This window comes from Chelonoidis abingdonii, chromosome 3 (assembly GCF_003597395.2).
Source record: "Chelonoidis abingdonii isolate Lonesome George chromosome 3, CheloAbing_2.0, whole genome shotgun sequence".
NCBI classification, from domain to species: domain Eukaryota; kingdom Metazoa; phylum Chordata; order Testudines; family Testudinidae; genus Chelonoidis; species Chelonoidis abingdonii.
In genome coordinates this window covers 44156797-44178959 of record NC_133771.1, presented here as the reverse complement: position 1 = coordinate 44178959, position 22163 = coordinate 44156797, and the positions used below count along the sequence as shown (strand labels likewise).

The 22163-nt window shown below is 37.3% G+C and overlaps 1 protein-coding gene across 1 annotated transcript in view; it reads left to right on the top strand.

Annotated features, from left to right (window-relative positions):
* The window catches only part of CSMD1 (CUB and Sushi multiple domains 1), a 2093217-nt gene that overhangs the window by 1550538 nt on the left and 520516 nt on the right, over positions 1 to 22163 (top strand). Inside the window, exons 13-17 of the mRNA XM_075063712.1 lie at positions 4970 to 5152; positions 7960 to 8286; positions 9123 to 9317; positions 12283 to 12421; positions 19463 to 19650. Of these exons, the coding sequence (XP_074919813.1) occupies positions 4970 to 5152; positions 7960 to 8286; positions 9123 to 9317; positions 12283 to 12421; positions 19463 to 19650 (1032 nt within the window). The remainder of the gene's footprint in view (positions 1 to 4969; positions 5153 to 7959; positions 8287 to 9122; positions 9318 to 12282; positions 12422 to 19462; positions 19651 to 22163) is intronic.

Sequence of the window (22163 nt, the reverse complement as noted above, 5' to 3'; positions counted from 1 at the left end):
CAATGAAAGTAAAGTTTGTAACAAAACAAAAGTATATAAAAAGTATTGGGAATAATTAAATAAAATATAGTACTTGACACAGTGAGCAAACATAACCAAATAATATTCCTCATATATAAATTATATAAGGTCAGATTTTTGGACAATTCTCTAGTTCCTTTGCTTTGCTCTGACAACGGAAAAGGGACATAAAGCTGATTTAACAATCTTCTTGGTTTGGGAAAATGACTAGGGTGGCATACACCTGACGTAACCTGCTCTTTACTATCATTCCACTCACAGCACCTGGCATACACGGCACAGATGAGCAAAAGGTTTGTGGCCAGAACATCACTGTTCTGCTGCTGTTTGTGGCTGCCAGAACATGCCTAATTTAGAACAGCTCTGAAACTGTCCCACAGTCAGGGAAACAGAAAGAGAGTGGGGGTTACAGTCTTGGTTATGCTCTTTAAAGCAATTAAGAATAAAGAGAACATTACCGGAAGAGACATAAGTTCTGAATACTCTGTTCTGCTGCCCATGGAGTTTTGGCCTGAGACACACATTTATACTTATTCTTTACAAAAGAATTATCAACAAAAGTCAAGTAATTATCTTAGAGTTTACTGCTAAAAACCGGCAGCTATTTATAGCAAAGCTTTGTCAGTTTTATCACTCCAGGACTATAGGTGAGTCTATTTACCAGAAGAAAAAACATCTTAAGTAAAGTTTGTTAAGGGACAAGAGTGCATGGAAAGATTTTTGGAAGGAGACTCAATAAGAAATTTATAAAAATACTACCTATAGGGGAGAGAGAGAGAGAGAGTGAGTGAGCTTTCTAAAATGTATAGAATTCATGTTTGGTTGTGGGTTGGGGTATTTTGGTTTTGGTCATGGCAATTGTGAGAGAAAAATCAGAGTTTCTTGGACAAAGGTAGAAGTTATTGATCTATTTTATAAAATGTATCTAAAATTAAAGCAAGTAGAGGTCATTTACGTTGTTCTACTTTCAGACTAATAATACAGCATGATGTAGTAATGTTGAGTAGTTTTGATAGAGAAAAATAAATTTTTTATAGATTTCATAGATTTTTTTTTAAGGCCAAAAGAGACCATTAGTTAATCTAGTATGAGCTGCTGTATAATATAGGCTATGTAATTTTGATTGATTGCTCCTGTATTGAGTGTTTGTCTAAGTATATCTTCCAGAAAGGCATCCAGTCTTGACTTAAAAGTTTCAAGAGATGGAGAATCCACCATTCCTGTTGGCAATTTGTTCCAGTGGCTAATAAACATGTGTGCCAAATTTCTACTTTGAAAAGCTGGGGGCGGGAGGTGAATGGCCTCCCTGGTCTCCCCAATTCTGATGTCCCTAGTTCCAGCCACTTATCCTTGTTATGCTTTTTTGTTGTTGGTTAAAAAGCCCTTTAGAATCTGGTATTTTCCCTTAGAGATATCACTTGCACACCATAATCAAGTCACCTCTTGATCATCTTTTTGAAAGAAATAATAAAATGTGGGGAAGTTAAGAAGCCTATTTTTTTTTAGTAAGATAATAAAAATCAGGACTCCTTCCTCTTACTAATGACTTGTTGTGAGATTTTGGCTTGCAGTCGTACTGTGCCGTCTGCTGCCAGCCTAAGATGTAAAAGATAAATGGATCAAAACAAGAAATTGGCCCTATTTGTTTCGTGAAATCAATGGCCTGCTAAACCTTTGAGTTCAACCCTTGAGGAGGCCATTCTATGTGTCAGTTTTTTGTGTTTCTCCTTGATGCAAAGCCACTCTTTTTATTGATTTTAATTCACTGTAAGCCATGTCGTCAGTCGCCTCTCTCTCCATCTGAGCAACAGGAGACAATTGTTTCGCACAAAACCAGGCGAGGAGGCGATGGCAGTGCGGTGACGAGAGGGACATGGTCATAGACTTCTCACAAAGTACAGGCTGGCCAATGTGCCCTGGCAATGGGCACATCATGATGATGAGCTCTGCAAACACACTGGCCAAACAGGAAATGAAATTCAAAAGTTTGTGGACCTTTTCCCGTCTACCTGGCCAGTGCATCTGAGTTGAGAGCACTGTCCAGAGCGGTCACAATGGAGCACTCTGGAATAGCTCCCGGAGCTCAATACCGTAGAATTGCATCCACACTATCCCAAATTCAACCCGGCAAGGCCGATTTCAGCGCTAATCCCCTCATCAGAGGTGGAGTAAAGAAATCGATTTAATGAGCCCTTTAAGTCAAAAAAAGGGGTTTCATCTTGTGGACGGGTCCAGGCTTAAATAGAGTTAATGCTGCTAAATTCGACCTAAAGTCGTAATGTAGACCAAGCTTAAAATAGTTAACTCTAAGAAGCTTCTGTGAAAATCTTAGTTCTCTTCCCCAGTTTTCTGATATCTGTTCAATTTGGGTAATGCAAAGTTGGTTGGACATGGAAGGGAGAACTCTCAGCAATCTCTTAAGGAATGAGTCATCAGCTGTGCTTCTGTGAAGCTCCAGCAGGCGTTGTGCTTCTAAAGCTCCTTCTGAGGCAATGCAGCTCTGATTTGCCCCAAGACCGGATAAAGTTTTTGGAATGTAGTGCTTAGGATCATTCATTGCTAAGCCATATCTTGAACTGAGCTTTTAGCTTCTACTCTACTGCAGGCTATAATAATTCCGTATTGATTATTCATGTTAGTTTACCATTAAAATGTGTTGACTCATTAGCATAGTCAGGTTAGATTATAGTGTACAACTGCTTGTAACAATAAAGATTTAGTGGATCAGTGGTCATGGCATTTGTTGTAGGTATTACCAGTTTTTAAAGAGAGGCAGTTCCTCATTGATAACTGTTTATATATATTCATGTACTGGTTACAAAAGGTGAATGTTCTTTTGATGCTGGCTTCTGGTATGGTTTAGGTTTCTAGTGATATCAATGGTTTCTTTTTTTTTAAATATAGCAGCTGATTTCAAAACTACTTAGAGCTCCTCAGTGGAGTGGCTGCTGCTACTTATTTCTCTCCAAAGTTTGATCTTGCAATTGCCCAGGAAAATATGTATAAATCCGCCTCTCCTGATGAACTACATGTACTCTGGCGATATGTATGGCAGACATTTCTGCATAGCAATCTGATCATAGATGCTTTAAAACAGGGGTTCTCAAACTGGGGGTCGGGACCCCTCGGGAGTTGCAAGGTTATTACATGGGGGGTCAGGAGCTGTCAGCCTTCACCCCAAACCCCACTTTGCCTCCAGCATTTATAATGGTGTTAAATTATATAAAAAAGTGTTTTTTAATTTTTAAGGGGGGGGTCACCTCAGAGACTTGCTATGTGAAAGGGGTCACCGGAAAAAAAGTTTGAAAGCCTCTGCTTTAAAGGCTCTAAACACAGTGGATTGATTACACCTATGGTAATAAATCAAACTTGATCAACTTTTGCATATTAAACATTTCTGTTGGAGAAGGGGAATGTCATCATGTATCCAAGCTGTTGGGATTTAACATATGGTAGATTTAGTAATATTTGACAATAGCTATCTTTTTAATAGAGTTGGAGAATCAGTAATATTTAATAATATTCAGTGAGGGTGGAAGTTTGTTGTTATCCCTGATAACATTTCTTATAAAGACTCTTAGGTAAAACCCTGCCCAGTTGAAATCAGGAGTTTTGCCATTGACTTCACTGAGGCCAGGATTTATTTTTTATAGATGTAACAAAAAAGTTTACTTTATGTATGGAAAAACATATAGATCTTGCTCCTGCTCCATCCAAAATCAGTGGCAAAACTCCCTTTTAATTTAATGGTGTAGGTAGAATTGGGTGCTAGTTGTCAATAACAATCATTTAGTTGCTGTACTGTAATACTACTTTTCTCATTATTTAATATTTATATTTCATGCATCTAATATTCTCATTTAACATCGGTTTCACAGGAAAGTATTTCTGTATTAATTACCAGCTTATAGTTACAAACGTATTTGATGTTTAACTTCATCTGACATCAGTATTTGTTAATCCTCAGTATGCCTTTAATTATAATACTTAAGACTACTCAAAAGTTGACATTTGACCTTAATAGGAACCATCATTTAAAATATTGTTCTATTTCCAGTGTAGTTGGTTGTATTTGGAAAATATTGCGATTCTACTTTTTAGAGTATAACATATCATTATTGGATTTCAGCTTTATTGTGTTTCATTGATTAAATAGCAAGCTTCTTGGACTGTCCAATAAAATGCTTTTTGTTTCTATTTTTTAATCCTGTTACTAACAGCCCTGCAAACTGAAATTGGGGTTTGAGAGTCAAGATGTATTCTTTGTTGCTGAACAGTCATCACTGAATCTGCAGACACACTTCTATCCATGGTTATACCACGGCAACTGCTATTGTTTTAAATTCTGTCTTCAGATATACCCAGGATTACACAGGTGTAAATATGGCTCCACAGTTTGAAAGAATTGCTATCTAAATTCTATGATGCACAAAACAGAATATAATCCATCTCTTTGACTGTATTGGATGTATTGCTACCACGAGTAAAAGTAGTGAAACCTCTTTTGTCTCAAGGAAGTGAATACACATAATGGGAAGCAAGGGCCACAATCCTTTCCCTTCTGAAATCAATGGGAGAACTATTTATTCACTTCAGTGATGCAGGATTGAGCTTGGTAAACAGATCTGCTGAGCAAGAAAGTGTCCTATCTACTTTTCACAGTCACACCACTCCTAAAGGGAATATAATATCAGTTAATGCAATTGGTTTTGATTATTTGGGATACAATTTTCAAAAAGATGTAATTCCCATTTCCATTGACTTTCAGTTAGACCCTAAGTCATGTCAGTATGTGCTTTTGAAAATTTAACTTTTGGTCTATTATTATTTTTAAATGTTATTTCTGGACATACTGCTAAATGTCTGAAGCAGTTTCTGGTATTGAAATATGCATAGTATGCAAATATATGTTTATATTCAATATTTTGTTTATCTCTTCCAAATTCAGAAATTGAGAAAGGAGGCTGTGGAGACCCAGGAACACCATCATATGGAAAAAGGACTGGCAGTAGTTTTCTACATGGAGACACACTTACCTTTGAATGTCAGGCAGCTTTTGAACTTGTGGGAGAGAGAATGATCACGTGCCAACAAAATAACCAGTGGTCTGGCAACAAACCCAGCTGTGTTTGTAAGAATTGCTTTGATTTTTCCTTCCTACTAAATTCTTGACTTCAGCCTATTCCCTTTTTGTGGCACTTGCAGCTCACCAGCAGGGAAACATTTCAAAAGACCTTGAAGACGTGTTCAGTGATAACTCTACCAGATAGCTTAGTAGTAGCTTATTTACAGGGAACATCACGCAGAGCCATTTTAGATTTATTTCCCTCATTTTGTATTTAATTGAAACATTTAATACTTTTAATGTAAATGTGAGTTGAATAAAACCCTAACTGAGAGATTGCTAATGGCACATAAGTGTTCAGTAGGATATCATAGCACGTATCTAGTAATTCTGGCAGGGTGAAGTATTCTGCATATACACATCAGTAAAATCCCTCTTTTTTTAACAACTTAATAGGGTTGCATAATAATTTAAGCAATATGGGGTTATTCAGCATAGAACATGATAGGTAAGATCAGTGGATGTGATTTTTTTTCTTTTAGCCAATAAAAAATATTTATAGTCAAGTTTGCACTTTGGATGGATTTAAATGATGTCAGTTTATATAATTCAGAAGTAAAACAGAGTAAATCTTTGCAAGCGGGCAAGTAAATTATGCTTTTTATCTATCTTCACCATTTTTAGAAAATGAACACCTTCTTGCAGTTTTACAAGTATAGCACAGGGACTTGTCTTTTGAGGTCATTTTCAAAAGCACTTTGGAGCACAATTTAAAAAGTTAATGGGGCTTGTGTTGCTAACATTGGTCTACACACAGGTTTTGTACAGGTTTAACTGTGGTGGTTAGGGGTGAGATTTTTGTTTTACTGAAATAGCAATACGAGTACAACCCTTAGTGCTGTTTTACCAGTGTAGCTTATTCCCCATCCCGTATATGAGTAAGCTATGCTGGTATAAACAAATTTATATTGGTGTAACTACTTCCACACTAGGGTCATAAATAACTTTACTTTAAAAATGGCTAGTTATTTTATGTTTCCTTGTTTATGTGTTTCAAAAATTATCCAATTTATGTTTGAGACAAATAGGTTATTTTAATAATTTAATTATAACTATTGAGGGTAGAAGAAGTGGATTTTTGCAATTTTTCCTTTTCAAAAACAGGCCTACTTTTAGTAATAGTGAGAGTGATGGTTCACCAAATATTCAGAAAAGTGAAAACTGATGCAAATCTGTGTTTTCATAGTTCACAAACTAGTAATATTGCAGTTTTCTTTTTAAAAATAAGATGTATTTAAAATTTAAATGTATTTAAATCTGCTTTAAAATTGAGATCAGGCTTTTAATTTTTATAAATCTGCTATACACAGTGGGCCAGGTTTTCACTGTTGCTTCAACAGACCTCCAATTATGTGTGCACAACTTTGTCCATGCATTCACCCTTCCCCCACCATGATCCTCCACAGGTCAGAGGACATGCACAGGTGACAGATCCTATTACTTGTTCATTCAGCTGATATAATTTGCATATACAGTATCCTTTGGAACAAATGGGTTGTGCAGAAGAGAGTGGCAGCCTTTTGAGAATCAGTGTGTGTGTGTGTGTAAGTCCGTCCGTCCGTGTCTGTAATTGCACTTTTCATTTCAGTAATCAGTTTAGGTTAAAATTTTAACTCTTAGATACAACATTTTCAAAACAAGTTACTTAAGTCCTATAAGACAAGAGAAAATGTATTATTAAACAGTCAAAACATTGATTTCAAATTGAAACAGGGTAAGGGATAGAAAATGTCCAGCCTTTGTGTGGGGTGCAATGAATCTTCCCCTTACTCTATGTACTCCCTGCTCAGATAGCAACCACAACTCTGAATACTAGGAATTGTTCCTGGTTAGTGGTGTTCGGGGTGTAAGCCATCCCAAAAAGAATGAAACGGAATCATGATTTACTTCTTTTCTCCCACTTGTACCATCTACCAGAGTTGGCCAATAGTAGAGGTGAGCATATATGGCCTCTGTTTTAGAAGTGGATTAGGCCATGTCTACACTACCACTCATGCTGGCAAAATTTATATCACTCAAGGTTGTGAAAAGACAACCCCTGGAGTGACAGAAGTTTTGCCGGCATGAATGGTAGTGTGCACAGTGCTGTTAGCAGGAGAACTTCTCCCACCAACATAGCTGCCGCCGCTCATTGAGATGGTTTTATTATGTTGATGGGAGAGTTAAGGTCATTTTATTATGTTGATGGGAGGCTACACGAGTGATCTTACAGTGACACAGCTGGATTGGTACAACTATGCCACTGTGAGCTCACTAGGGTAGACATGGCCTTAGTGAGCATTCTTCTTTGAAACCTTTTAGACCACCACTTCACGCAAGTGGAGACTTACACTATCTGCTACATGAGCTTATGCCTTACTGGCACAAATTGGCTTCACATGTCATTTTTGATTGCCACATGAGTGTTCACACAAACTCCATTACTGCTCTCAAACCAGCAGACATGCATCCAGACTCCACTACTTTTATGCAGATTCACTTAGCTCACAACACTATTGTTATGTACGCTCTTGAAAAGGATTCTGTTTGTGCTTCTAACAATAAATAACTTGAAAGCTCTGACAGTGTCGTGTAGCCACATGTGAGGAACTAAAAAATCATAAATGCATAAAAAGGCTGAAATAAATGCTAGACGAGGGAAGTAGTGTGACATTATTAAACATGATCACATTACAAGCTCAGCTAGCAGGAGTCACAATTTGTTAGCCCAATCTTCAAAACCATCCGTTTTCCACAGAAAACAAAAGTAAAAAGAAACATGCTTTGTATTATTGCTAAATGTTATTTTGAGAGTCTGTTATTGTCTCTCTTAGTCTCATGCTTCTTCAACTTCACTACACCATCTGGAATTATTCTTTCACCAAACTACCCTGAGGAATATGGGAACAACATGAACTGTGTATGGTTGATTATTTCGGAGCCAGGAAGCAGGATTCATCTGATTTTCAATGATTTTGATGTGGAGCCTCAGTTTGACTACCTTACAGTGAAGGATGATGGGATTTCTGATTTACCAGCTCTTGGCACTTTTTCTGGCAATGAGGTCCCTTCCCAGCTGGCTAGCAGTGGGCACATAGTAAGACTTGAATTTCAGTCAGATCACTCTACCACTGGAAGAGGCTTTAATATCACCTATACAAGTAAGCACCTGTTTGTTTAGTTTGATATTAAATATAACATTTTAATTAAACCCTTCCTTTGGTCACAATAATACAAAAATGAATTAAGAATGTCTGTGTTTAGACAAACAGATAATTAAATTTCTGAAGGAAAACCACTATGTGTTGTTTTAAGATATGAGGTCTTAGTCTTTAATGTAAATTGCAAAAATTATAGTATCTATATAGCATACATATGACACTCTTTCACTGAAGATTTATTGTTTTCAGTTAATTTTCCAACATTCTGTGTAATCTCTGATTGTTTACTCTTACTATATATACAGCGTAGAACCAATAACTCTTAATTTAAAAAATACTGAAAATAAGAAACTAGTATGATGTGTGTAAAAATGTATAATTGCATCTGTTACTTGGTAACCCCTCCTTCATGTATCTGTTGAAGTGCCTAAGTCTAAGGTGCTCTTTGTTGAGATGTCTGATAACAGATGCTGTCCTGAAAGTAACACTGCCACACTTGCTACAAACTACTACTGGCCCTTTTGGAAGTTTTGGGTGAGGCAAGGGTAGAGTAGGCATGGTGGCTGCCCTCTGACTCCAAGAGATGTTCCACTTAGATCGGAGGTAAATTGGGCAGTAAGCTTGTTCTCTTGCAGCCTGTGATTTTTCCTGTCCTATGGATAAATCAGTCTTTCAATATGGTGCCTTGCCAAGCACTAAATATACATTAAAAAAAATCCCACCTATCTTAAGTGTACTTTGTGTTAATGTAGGTAGATTTAATGTAGAATTTTTGCTATCATTCTTGCACAAGTAATCTGAGGCTTTTGTTCTATTTTTTTCTTTTTTTAAATCAGCCTTTGGTCAGAATGAGTGCCATGATCCTGGAATTCCCGTAAACGGAAGACGTTTTGGAGACAGATTCCTTCTGGGAAGTTCTGTTTCTTTTCATTGTGATGACGGCTTTGTTAAAACCCAAGGCTCTGAGTCCATAACCTGCATTATGCAGGATGGAAATGTTGTGTGGAGCTCCACTGTCCCACGCTGTGAAGGTAAGGGACACAAGCCTTCTTTTGTAGCTACTGTCTTACATAGTATAACTATTTTATTTTTTATTTCCTTTTCACATTTAGAACATAATCAAGACTATTTTGGCTTTTGTTTATCAGTTTGTTTGTTTGTTTACAATAGTTTCTGCGAATAGAGAATAGTATGTAATATCTTAAGACTATATACACATCTTTCAAAGAATAGAGTATCACTTGAAAAATTTTGTTGTAGATGTGTTGAAATTTTGACCACCACCTTTGTCTATTAGCTGTGAGTTAAGGCTAGTGAAAGGATATGGTAATTTAGATACATATGGCATATAATGGAATGGTGGTAGCTGCCCTATAGTTTAGACTGAAGCTAGCTTCCTATTATAAGCCTGAATTGTAAATTCTCCCTATAACTTCCCCAAAACAAACATATCCCCCAGAAATTTTGAATGTCACATGTGGTTATGGGGCAGATTCCTTCATTTTTACCAAAATTCCAAGAAAAAATGCATTTTTAAAATTCTGGTACTTTGAAAATATAAGTGTGTGTGTGAGAGAGAGAGAGTGTGAAAAATTCCTAAATGCTCATTATGTCTCCAAAATTACTTGACCTGAAAATTCCAACTTTGTTTTTTTAGCCTTGCCTAGGAAAATATATTAATTAGATCAGCTATACAGAATACTATCTCACTTTGCTGTGCCAAATATAATATAGAAATATAATGGTATAATAGGCCAAATCCATTATTTTCTAATGGATAAGCGGCAGGGCATTACACAAACTTAAGCCAAGAAGTAAGTAACCATTTTTCTTATGTAAACATTATGGTCAAGAAGTTGCATGTCCTCTGACCTCAGATAGTTCCAGATACTCACTGATAAATTTTTGTAGATATAGGGCTAGACCTTCATAGTGTAAATCATCATAATTCTATTGATGTCAGTGGAGCTACACTGACTTACACCAACTAAGGATCTAGCCCATATTTCTGTCAGTATTCTGGCTGTGCAAGAAATCATTTCTTGAAAGATAGTGTGCATTTTTAAGAAATTTAGAGACACTGAAAAAAGCTGGCAGCAATTTGATAAGATGTGTTAGATGTAAGCTTAAGTGCTGCACTAGCAAGACTCCTAATCTTAATAGGACCATGTAATCAGCTGCTCGATGGACCAGTTTTTACCTAGAGCAAGAACAGTCAATTCCGAGGGGGTTTCTTCATCAAACCAAGTTTTCTAATTTTTAAATTCTGTACACATAATTGGTTCAGGATTCAATATCCTCTTTGTAAAACTTCATAAGAAAGTTTTCATAGGTGCACAAGCAAAGGAACCATGTTGAGAGCACAGGGAAAGAATGAGCAGGGAGAAACAAATACTGAAATGATTGTCTTTAAGGAAATACATTTGTAGGGCTTTATCCTTCTCCCACTGAATCTTGTAGGACATTTGTCATTGATTTCAATAGGAACAGGATTAGGATCTTAATTCACCAATCTAAAAGACTAATAGTTTTTCAGTAAGTGCACTTCTTTCAACTTAAAATAAAAATGTCATTTATTTAAAAGCTATTTCTTAGTGTAGATTTTTTTTTTAATTCTGACAAAAGGTTTCTTTTTTCTGATGGTAGTTATAAACCAAGTGTCCATTGCTTCAGGGTAGTTTGGAGATAATCTGGTCTGATTGTGCATGCTCATGACTTGATTGAGCTACTCTGTTATGTTCTGCTTTCAAGCACATTTACCAATCATCGTAATAAGTGATGTGTGAAAAGTTCTTCTGCACAAGATAATACTTTATCTGCTGCAGATCAACAAAAGTTTTAATAAGACTAAATTGATTTTTTTAAATAATATAGGATAAATTGCACTTTTTGTCAGCTTTAAGAGAGTACAGACTAGTAGCATTCTGCTGGCTAATATTTCATCCATCGGCCTGAATCTGTACTTATTTGAATTAATGTAATTCAGGGAAAATTGTACTGAGATCAGTAAAACTATACTAGCATAAATCTTGAGTAAAATCAGAATAATCTCTTGTGAATTCAGTTTCTGTTACAAACAATATAATAAAGACATGACCATTAATTCACTTGTCATAGCTTCATATTATTATTAATTTGTATATGGGATTATTGGTGTTCCTGGCACAGTTTGAAGAGACTGAAGACTTAGAGTAAGATTTTGCACAGTGCATCACAGAACTCTCAGTCAAGAGGAAGGTGGAGCTAAGGTGCCTTTAAGATATCTTTAATACCCTCCAGATTCCTATGTGCTTCAGTGGTGCTTGGAATCTCCCCGGAGCTGCATGCTGTGATCCACCCTTGTTAAACTTCTCTTGCCCCCAGCCTCACCCCGATACATACTCTGCAGCATGGCTTGGGAGGAGTTTTTGGAAGACAACCTTACAGCTTCTTCCTCAGTCCCTGTTCCGGGGGATTTCTCCCCTGTCTGGATCCGGAGTTTTTAAAGCCCTGTTACACTGCTTCCAGACCTTTTTATACGATCTTTAAGATAAGCAGTTCCATTGACTTCAATTATTCACCCAATAAGGTACTACTCAGTAAGAACAAAGGTGGCAGAATCAGTCCCATCAATTGTGAGTCCATGTTCTTTTATCTGTGTATCATTCCACACAAACCTACGGTGCATAGTCAAACAAAATCACTATTTATGAATGTATCACTATTTATGAATGTATTACTCAACCTACTACTCAGAAAGGTTTGAAGAATCAAGTCCTAAATGAGCTCTGACAAGACATGATGTCAGGAATTATGCCATTCAGAGAGAGAGGTGTGGACTCTTTATAAAAAATAAGTAAGCAGGATTACTTTTGTCATATAATATATGTCATTTGTTCTTGCTTTTCAGATTTTCTTAACAGTTAACTGAACACGGTGTGTGTGTGATTTATCAGCCCATTTAACTGTAATTTACAGGTATATATTTCACTACATATATATGCTTTTATTTCCCAGCACCATGTGGTGGACATTTGACAGGATCGAATGGGGTTATCTTGCCACCAGGTTGGCCAGGATATTACAAGGACTCGCTAAATTGTGAATGGGTGATTGAAGCAAGACCTGGACATTCTATTAAGATCACCTTTGACAGGTGAGAGAACAAGAGAGAAGTCAAACAACAAGACCTATCTCAACACAAACACAGCACCCACATGTTGAAAGCAAAAGTAAAGGAGTGGGGAATCCAGAACACTGCATTAGCTGCTCCTAGTAGAAATCTCTGATTCTGTGCTCTGTGTTCCGGTTTAAGAATTGTGAACTTTCAGTAGACACATACATGCACTCTACCAGATTCTGCTCTCATTTGTGTTAATGTAAATCTCTTGAAATCAAACAAGTAGCAATGGATTTACAATGGTACAAGCAAGAGCAAAATCTTGCTCAGTGCCTCTATGTAGGTAACTTTGAAAGTACAGTTAGCACCTGACTGAGCTACTCCAACTTTACACCAGCATTACTGAGAGAAAAATTTGGTCCCCTTTCCTTGAAGGTTCAAGTTGTAAATCACTATTTTTGGCATAGGCACTCTTTTCTTTTTTAATAGTAAAGTTTAGTTTTAGTTTTAGTTTAGTTTAGTTTAGTTTAGATGATGGGTCAGTCTTCCAGGGAGATTTACAATTAAAGACCTGTAATTCTTCGCATAGAGTTTCTTTAAAACTGTTATGCTTTTGGAAGCTAATGATAGCATAATTGAGTTTGTTTCCTGTCAAGGTTCTTACTTTTTGCACCTAACACAAGTGCTGTAATAACTATTGAACCCCAAGAAGGGTAACAAACATATGTTGCTTGTTCATTTAGCCTTTGCTGCCCAAACAGAACAAGACTCAGATGGAAAACCTTAGTACATCTTAAAAAATAATTTTGCCATACTGATAGCGTATAAGATTCATAAATTGTTGCATAGATTAATAAGATCAGTATTTAACAAGGCAAAAGTATTAATTTTATAGGTAATTTAAGTATTTTCTCTAGATTTGGAAAATAGAGGATTTTATATTTTACTATAAGTCTTACAATCCACCTTCAGTTACCAAAATAAAATTTTCTAGCCCTTCTGACAGTGAGAACAGCATTTGATATGTAAATGAACTCACTGGTGGTTTTGATGTTGCCAGATCAAATGCACCTTAGCAGCCCAAAGTGCACTGAAATAGTCCAGAGGTAGTAGCAAAGGACTGGTCAGTCCAACTTACTGTTTCATAGTGACACCTTCTGCAGTTCAGGTCATCTTAGTAACTCCTGCAAGGGCAATGAAAAATCATTGGCTGATAATATGTTCAGAATGACTTGGCCTGGACATTCTGATTTGTCTTTCATTCTGCATATGAGTGAAGGATAAAGTGTTCCCTCCAGGATGTCATCCTCTGGAGGGGCCAGGCACAGTACAGCAAATCAAAAACAGGAGAAGCTATGATGTAAGAAATCACCAACATCCTCAGCAGCACAAGCTGACGCAGAACTCACCCAGCCTCTTCATGACTAGCTTCCCAAATACACAACTGTTAGTGTGTTGCAACATAGATAGATGTATAAATTAATGATTCAGAATAAAATAATAGACCAGTCCCACTCATCAGCCAAATGAAAATCAAAACAACATAAATGATATTGGAGAGAAGCTTTGAGTAGCTGGTATTTGTGTCATATAGCTTCTCTCTCGCGCGCGCGCGTGCACTAACTCTCTCTCTCTGATCTCCAGTAAGGACAAAAGAATATCCTTGCATGAGATGTTGTGACAAGAAAAATAACAGTTGTCTTCTTTTTTAATGTTATACTTTTCTTTGGTAAAGATGCATAGATCTTTTTTTTTCTTTTTTTTTGGCCATCAGATCTTAAAGAATCAGCTATTATATGGCTCAGTGTGATGGGTGGCAGGCAGATCATTTTGCTGTGCCCACTGGTGCATTGCTAATTACTTATGCCATGGTTCTTATGCTGCAGTAACCTGAGACACTTAGATTATTTCCCAGTGAACCATGGGAAACTTGTCTGTCCTTCTGGGACAATGGCTTTTCTGGTGTCTATGGGCCTTCTTTTGTTGAATAGGCGATAACACCTCTTATGGTAAACTAGTATTTCGCACTTCGTAATGCTTGTCTCCTGACTGTAGAGTTTACAGTTTTAGAGCAAACAGTTTTAAAGTTACAGATCAAACATTTAAATATGACCTACAAACATAGGGCGCAGATGTTATAAGAAAGATTAATGCCTGCAACATCCTACAAACATTTCATAAAGTTGAAACCCTAAACATATTCTTAAAACTGTAACATCTGTTTTAACAATACTAACACATAGGTGACTTGTTTCCAGCTATGTGTTTGTCTTTGTTCAGTGAGGTGTATGGGCCTTGGCATGAGCTGGCACCTGGTCTGTCAGCACCACGGGGGCAAATTGTGGGAAGGCACTGCCAGACTGTCAGCGCTCAAGCCTGCATCCTCACTGCAAAGTGAGTGGGTTACCAGCCCAAATTAAAGCATCACCTGGGTTTTAGCACCGAGCTCCAGTCAAGCCAGATAGCCTGGGTTGAAAACACCACTGAACTTGGATCAGAGAGTTTTGTGTAGGGGGTAGGGGTAGATGAAGGGCAATACCTGAGTAGGAGACCAATTTAACTCTGCAGTAAAGACAACCCCTCAGAGGCTCAGGACAGTCATTTACTTACCTTTGTGACAGTCAGGAGAACATAGATATTCTTTTATTTCTGAGTGAGTTTGTTCCTCTTTTTATGGGGTTCTGAAAAGTAAGAAATATAAACTGAGTGGTAAGAGAAAACTAAGCTGAGACCTAAATATCCTTTGCCTGCTGCTGGTTTTGTTGTGTGAGGGATAGTTTTTAATAGATTCATACTAATAGATATATAAAGTATAATGGGTCTGACTGGGAAGTTTGTTCTTGTTATATCATCATTACCTATAAAACATAATTCTTTCTTAACATAATTTTGATTACTTGTTAAATTAAAACAATTTGCAAAAAAAAGTATTATTTTCATTTGCTCAGTTGACACAATTCCACACATTTCCTATTTTCAGTCCTCTGTAACAACTAGAATTCAGTTTTCGTTCTCCCTGGCCCACTAACTGTTTTTCATTTTGTTAAGACAGTTGGAGGATATTTCCTTTCAAAAACCATGTTCTTTTGTACAGGGACACCGGGTTTCTTGCCCCCAGAGATTAAACCAATCATCTCCATAGGAGAGTTACATAAAATGTCAGTTATAGCATATTTTTCATACATGGTCACAAAATATAAGTCTTACAAAATGACAGAAGTCTGTTTCTACATGAATATTCTCAAACTCTTTGAAGATGTATTTGGAGTTGAAACTATGACATGCAAACTGATGTACAAGGTTCAGGTTTCCTAGTTCATAAGGCTATCTGATATAACCACTAACAATTGGGAAAAGTGTTTGTTGTGCTGCATGCTATCCAGATATATGTTGAGAAAATAACACCGCGGGGCTGTCATAAAGCATAAGTCCCAATTCTGAACCTTAGCGTCCAAAATGTGGGTGCCTGCATGAAACCTCCAAGCTTAATTACCAGCTTAGATCTGATAGCGCTGCCACCATCCAGGATTCCAGTGCCTGGCTCCTCTGGCTCCCCAAAACCTTCCTGGGGGACCCCAAGACTCAGATGCCCTGAGTCTTACAACAAAGGGAAAACCCCTCCCTGGATGACCCTGGAAGCTCACCCTGTTTCAATCCTTGAACGCAAACCCGAGAGATCAGGTTTCTCTCACCCTCACTCAGAGTCCGTGCCAATGCAAGCTTTGTAACTCTAACACAAAGAGATTTCTCTTCCCCCCGTCTTCTCCTCCACTAATTTCCTGGTGAGCTGCAGACTCAATCCCTTGAGCCCCAACTAAAAAAAAAAATCCAACAGGTTTAAAAAGAAAGCTTTATATAAAAGAAGACAAGAAAAGACATAAAAATGTCTCTTGTATCAAGGTGACATATACAGGGTTATTGGCTTAAAAGAAAAAATGAATAAAATAGCCTTATCCAAAAAGAATATACAATTTCAACATTCCAGCAAACTACACACATGTAAATACAAAAAAACAATATAACGCTATTGCTTTCTACCTTTTACTTACAACTGGGAAACAGAAGATTAGAAAGCCTGGAGATAGAAAGGTCACTCTCAGAGCCGAGAGAGCAACAGAGACGAGACAAAGAACACACACCCACAAACTTCCCTCCTTGAGATTTGAAAACATCTTGTTTCCTGATTGGTCCTCGGTCAGTGTTGTTGTGTTACCCCTTTGCAGGTGAAAGAAACATTAACCCTTAGCTACTGTTTATGACAGGGCACAGACTATCCAATAATGTTCCTGACTGCATTGCAGACACTTTTTATTTCAGAAGGTTGAAAAAGTACTGGGGGAAGCTGTTCTAGCACTTGATTTTAACAAATAGAGGACTCGTTTGAGAAATTTGAAAGTAGAAAGAAGCTTGGGTTGAAAGTGATCATGAAATCATAGAGTTTGCAATTCTAAGGAAGGGTAGAAGAAGTACAGAAATAGAGACAATAGATTTCAGGAAGGCAGATTTTGGTAACTCAGAGAGCCTGATAAGTAAGGTCCATGGGAATCAAGACTGAGGGAAAAACAACTGAGGAGACTTGGCAGTTTTTCAAAGGGACACTATTTAAGGCCCAAAGCAAGCTATTCTGAGGGTAGGAAAGATAGAAAATGTGGCAAAGACACCTTGGCATAACCACGAGATCTTGCATGACCTACAAAATAAAAAGGAGTCATATAAAAAGTGAAACTAGGTCAGATTACAAAGGATGAATATAGGCAAGCAACACAGGAATGCAGGGCCAGATTAGAAAAGCAAAGGCACAAAAATAGAGCTCAAACTAAGCTATGGGAATAAGGAAACAAGAAGACTTTTTATCAATACATTAGAAGCAAGAGGAAGACCAAGAACAGATGTAGACCCACTGCCGCAGTGAGGAGGAGAAACAGTAAACAGGAACTTGAAATGGCAGAGATGCTTAATGACTTCTTTGTTTCGGTCTTCACTGAGAAGTTGAAGGATTTCTAACATAGTGAATGCTTATGGGAAGGGGGTAGGTTTAGAAGATAAAATAAAAAAAGAACAAGTTAAAAATCACTTAGAAAAGTTAGATTGCCTGCAAGTCACGGGCCTGATGAATGCATACTAGAATACTCCAGAGTTAAGAGAGGAGGTATCTGAGCCTCAAGCTATTATCTTTGGAAATCATGGGAGACGGGAGAGATTCCAGAAGACTGGAAAAGGCAAATATAGTGCCATCTATAAAAAGGGAAATAAAACAACCCAGGAAACTACAGACCAGTTAGTTTACTCTGTGCCAGGGAGATAATGGAGCAAGTAATTAAGAAATCGTCTGCAAACACTTGGAAGGTGGTAAGGAATAGGAAATAGCCAGCATGGATTTTGTAAAGAAAAATCGTGTCAAACCAATCTGATAGCTTTCTTTGATAGGATAATGAGTCTTGCGGATAGGGAAGAAGCGGTGGATGTGTCATACCTAGACTTTAGTAAGGCATTTGATACGGTCTTGCATGATATCTTATCGATAAACTAGGCAAATCAATTTCGATGGGGCTACTTAAGATTGGTTGCATAACTGGCTGGATAACCGTACTCAGAGAGTAGTTATTAATGGCTTCCAATCCTGCTGAAAGATATATAACAGTGGGGTTCGCAGGGGTCTGTTTTGGGACGGCTCTGTTCAATATCTTAATCAACGACTTAGATGTTGGCATAGAAAGTACTCTTATTAAGTTTGCAGATGATACCAAAACTGGGAGGGATTGCAACTGCTCTTGAGAACAGGGTCAAATTCAAATGATCTGGACAATTGCGAAATGGTCTGAGGTAAACCGGATGAAGTTTAAGAAGACCAATGCAAATGCTCCAACTTAGGAAGGAACAATCAGTTTCACATAACAGAATGGAAAGAGATGTCTAGGAAAATATGGCAGAAGAGATCTAGGGGTCATAGTGGACACAAGCTAAATATGAGTCACAGTGTGATACTGTTCAAAAAAACAAATGTGTTCTGGATGCATTACAGGTATGTTGTAAACAAGCACGAGAAGTCATTCTTCTGCTCTACTCTTGCACTGGTTAGGCCTCAACTGGATATTGTGTCAGTTCTGTGGCACTGCATTTCAGAAAAGACGTGGAGAAATTGAAGGGTCAGAGAAGAGCAACAAGAATGATTAAAGGTCTTGAAAGCATGACCTATGAAGGAAGCTGAAAGAATTGGGTTTATTTAGTTTGGGAAAAGAGAAGACTGAGAGGGAGCATGATAGCAGTTTTACAGTATCTAAAAGTGTGATAGGAGGAGGAGAAAACTTGTTCACCTTAGCCCAATAATAGAACAAGAAACAATGGTAACTGCACAAGGGAGATTTAGATTGGACATTAGGAAAAGTTCCTAACTGCCAGGGTAGTTAAACACGGAATAAATTGTGTGGAGGTGTGGAATCTCCATCTCTGGAGATATTTAAGAGTAGGTTAGAGAAATGTCTATCAGGGATGGTCTAGACAGTATTTGGTCCTGCCATAAGGACAGGGGACTGGACTCGATGACCTCTCGAGGTCCCTTCCTGTCCTAGAGTCTATGAATCTATGCCTGCCAATGCTGAGGTTAGAGATAGGACTAACCTGTGTTCATTTAATACAGGAATGACTAGCAGAGAATGATTGCATACTTCACCACCCTTCATGAATCTAAACTCAGTATGCTTGGAGGCACTGTGGTCTACTGGATATGACACTAGACTGGAACATCAGAGACTTAGATTTTATAGTTAGGACCTTCTGTGTGATCTGGGGCAAATCACTTTGCAGACAGACAAAGATTTGAAGGGGCAAAAAGGCACAGAAAATGTAAAGTGATTTGCCTCAGATTGCCCAATAGGTCAGAACTGAGGAAAGAAAGGACTAGAAAGGAGGAAGAAAAAAACCTGACCTTTCCTTAGTTTTAATTATTGTGATGTGTCTGTAGATGTTCTGAATTATCTTTGTCTGAAATTCTTGGTCACAGTTACATTGGAGTTCTAAGATTTTCTGAAAGTTACATTATTACCCGTTTATACACTAATTTGGTATGTTCCTTTTCAGATTTCAGACGGAAGTTAATTATGATACTTTGGAAGTTAGAGATGGGCCAGCAAACTCATCACCATTAATTGGAGAATATCATGGTACACAAGCACCACAGTTCCTTATTAGTACTGGCAATTACATGTATCTGCTGTTCACTACAGACAATAGTCGTTCCAGCATTGGCTTCCTAATTCACTATGAGAGTAAGTCTGAGATTTCTCTGATAGATTTTTATTTAAAATATTAAAAATAATAGGATAATTATATACAAATTATCATAAATATGTTTGCCTAAAATCAAATGATGTTTACCCCATATCTATCTTAGGAACAGATTCTGAAACCTGTAATCATGTCGAAAGATTTTACTCAGTGTCATGGAGTAAGGTGCTAAGCAGCAAGAATACGGTGTCAGAATCTGGCCCTTGGATTATGAACTCTTTGAGACAGGGATAGTCTCTTCATTTTGTGTGTGATATATAAGTACTGTGTCTAGCACGATAGGGCCATGATCCCTGATTGGGCCCTCTAAGCCATACTACAATGCAAATAAATAAATGTTCTCTTCTGTGAATCCTACAAATAACTGTAATGATGTGATTTTTAGGAATTGTCTATAGAGCTTTGTATAAGAGTATAATTTTAGGCACCTAGGTTTGAAAAATGCTGTCCTACATAGATAGTTACATACATGCAGTGTATTTACATGTGTGTATTTTGTGCACATGTAGGCCAACACTTTCTAACCTAAAAATGACAGGGCAGACAGAGGTAGCAATGTGCCTGTAATGCAAAGTTTTATTTACATAACTGAAATCAATTGAATGCTTAAGCAGTAAGATCTTATCTAGCATGAGAATATCAAAATCTGTCCAATAATAATAATAATTAATCTTTACACTAAACACAGAACAGGACTGAAGTACTGGAAAAGCCTGCGTATTCATGGGATAAGACAATACTAAAATTCCTGTCTCCTGGTAATGGCAGTTCAGCTTCTGTGGCACTTTTTGTAGGAACAGAGGTTTATCCTAATATCCTTGGCCCCTCTTCTACTCCTGAGCACTGTGCTGTATTCCAGTTGACTTCAGTATTCCACTCCAGAGAAGACTCTGTTTCTTAGGGCTTGTCTGCATGGCACAGTCCGGAGTCAGAGGGGTGTGATTTGTAGAGCACTCTAAAGTGTTGTGCTTTACATGCCCCATGTAACATAGGACTACGTTAAGGTGAACTTGGTACCTTTTAGTTTGCACCATCAGGGTCTAAACTGGGCAGTTAAAGTCAAGACCTGCATAGTCAGATCTGCAGTGCCGTGTAGACAAGCCTTAAGGTATTTTGTGTGTGTGTCTGTGTGTGTGTGTTATTATTTTCATCAATCAGTATTGTCTGGAAACCTCTCTGTAATCTATAGGAAATCTAGAGCCACAGTGTGTCAGGGATGTATGCCATAGTGTACATCTCATAGCTCCATCCATACTGACAAGGTGCTTCTGAACACTCATTTCTGATTCAGGCATGGAGAGGAGTGAGTTTGAAACTAGTGACAATGCTTGAGTAGGTTGTGGTATTTAGAAGGGGAGCAATCCACCAGATTGGTGGTGGCATACTGGAGAATATTAGATAGGTGTTTTTTATGGAGAGAATCAGATCAGGTTGCTGAGTGGGAAAGGAGAGGGGGAGCAGCTACAGCTGCTTGTGAGATAGTGAAGAACAAAAGGGTTTGAGCTCAGTGACTATCTATAGAATTTGGCCAGTGGCGTTAAGAGACTTGAAATCAGGCTATTATGAAGATCAGAGTTGAGGAGCTCCAATAGCTTTGCAAACTCTTTAAATTCTAGGTCCTGAAATGCCAACAACAGCACTTGAAAAACAAAGAGGTTATCTAAGAAATACTATATAGAAAAGTTCTGGTATCAAAATGAATCTGCCTTCAATAAAGTAAAATACTATTTCTATTTATTAGAACAATTTCTGAAAAGCTTTTAAAACCTCATTGGTTTTCTGTATTGGGGGTATTTTAGCTAGAAAGGAAACATTTAATGTAGAATGTTATAAAAATACACTTTAGCATTTCCATATTTTTTCTGTATGTCTCTATAGCATATATCTGACTCTTCCTGCATCTATAATAACAATTGTAGATTGGTCCATAATTAGACTGGAAAAACTAGTGCCCATTCTAGCATTTGAGTAATTCTTTCATATTATCGATTGCTTGGTCTTTTTCTCTTTCTACACAGGAAGTACAGTACTGCAACAGTGCTCGAGCTCATTATATTCTTATATAGGTACAGTGCCTGGTATATTCCTAGGTACTAATGGAATACTTTGGCTTAGCAAAAATATACCAAATCTGATTAATGTTGAATCAACCTAAGTTAGATATAAGCAAGAGGGAAATCATAGTGTTTTGCTTTTTTTATGATAATGTAGATCACTGGAAAGATATTAAGTTTATAAATAAATATATTATATTTTTATTGTTACACAGAAGGCTTTGAAGAATAGTATTTCTTGTGGGTGGATGAATGGGGGCTGTATAGATTTACAAAGACACAATATGGAGATAATAAAGCACTGATTTTCAATAGGTATGCAAAGTATGAAATCTATTTCTATTAAAGTTGTCACTCTTTAAAATATTCATTGTGGTTTAATGCAAATTTTGAACTGTATTTGCACTTTTCTCTGAACTTAGAATAAGAAATACTACAAA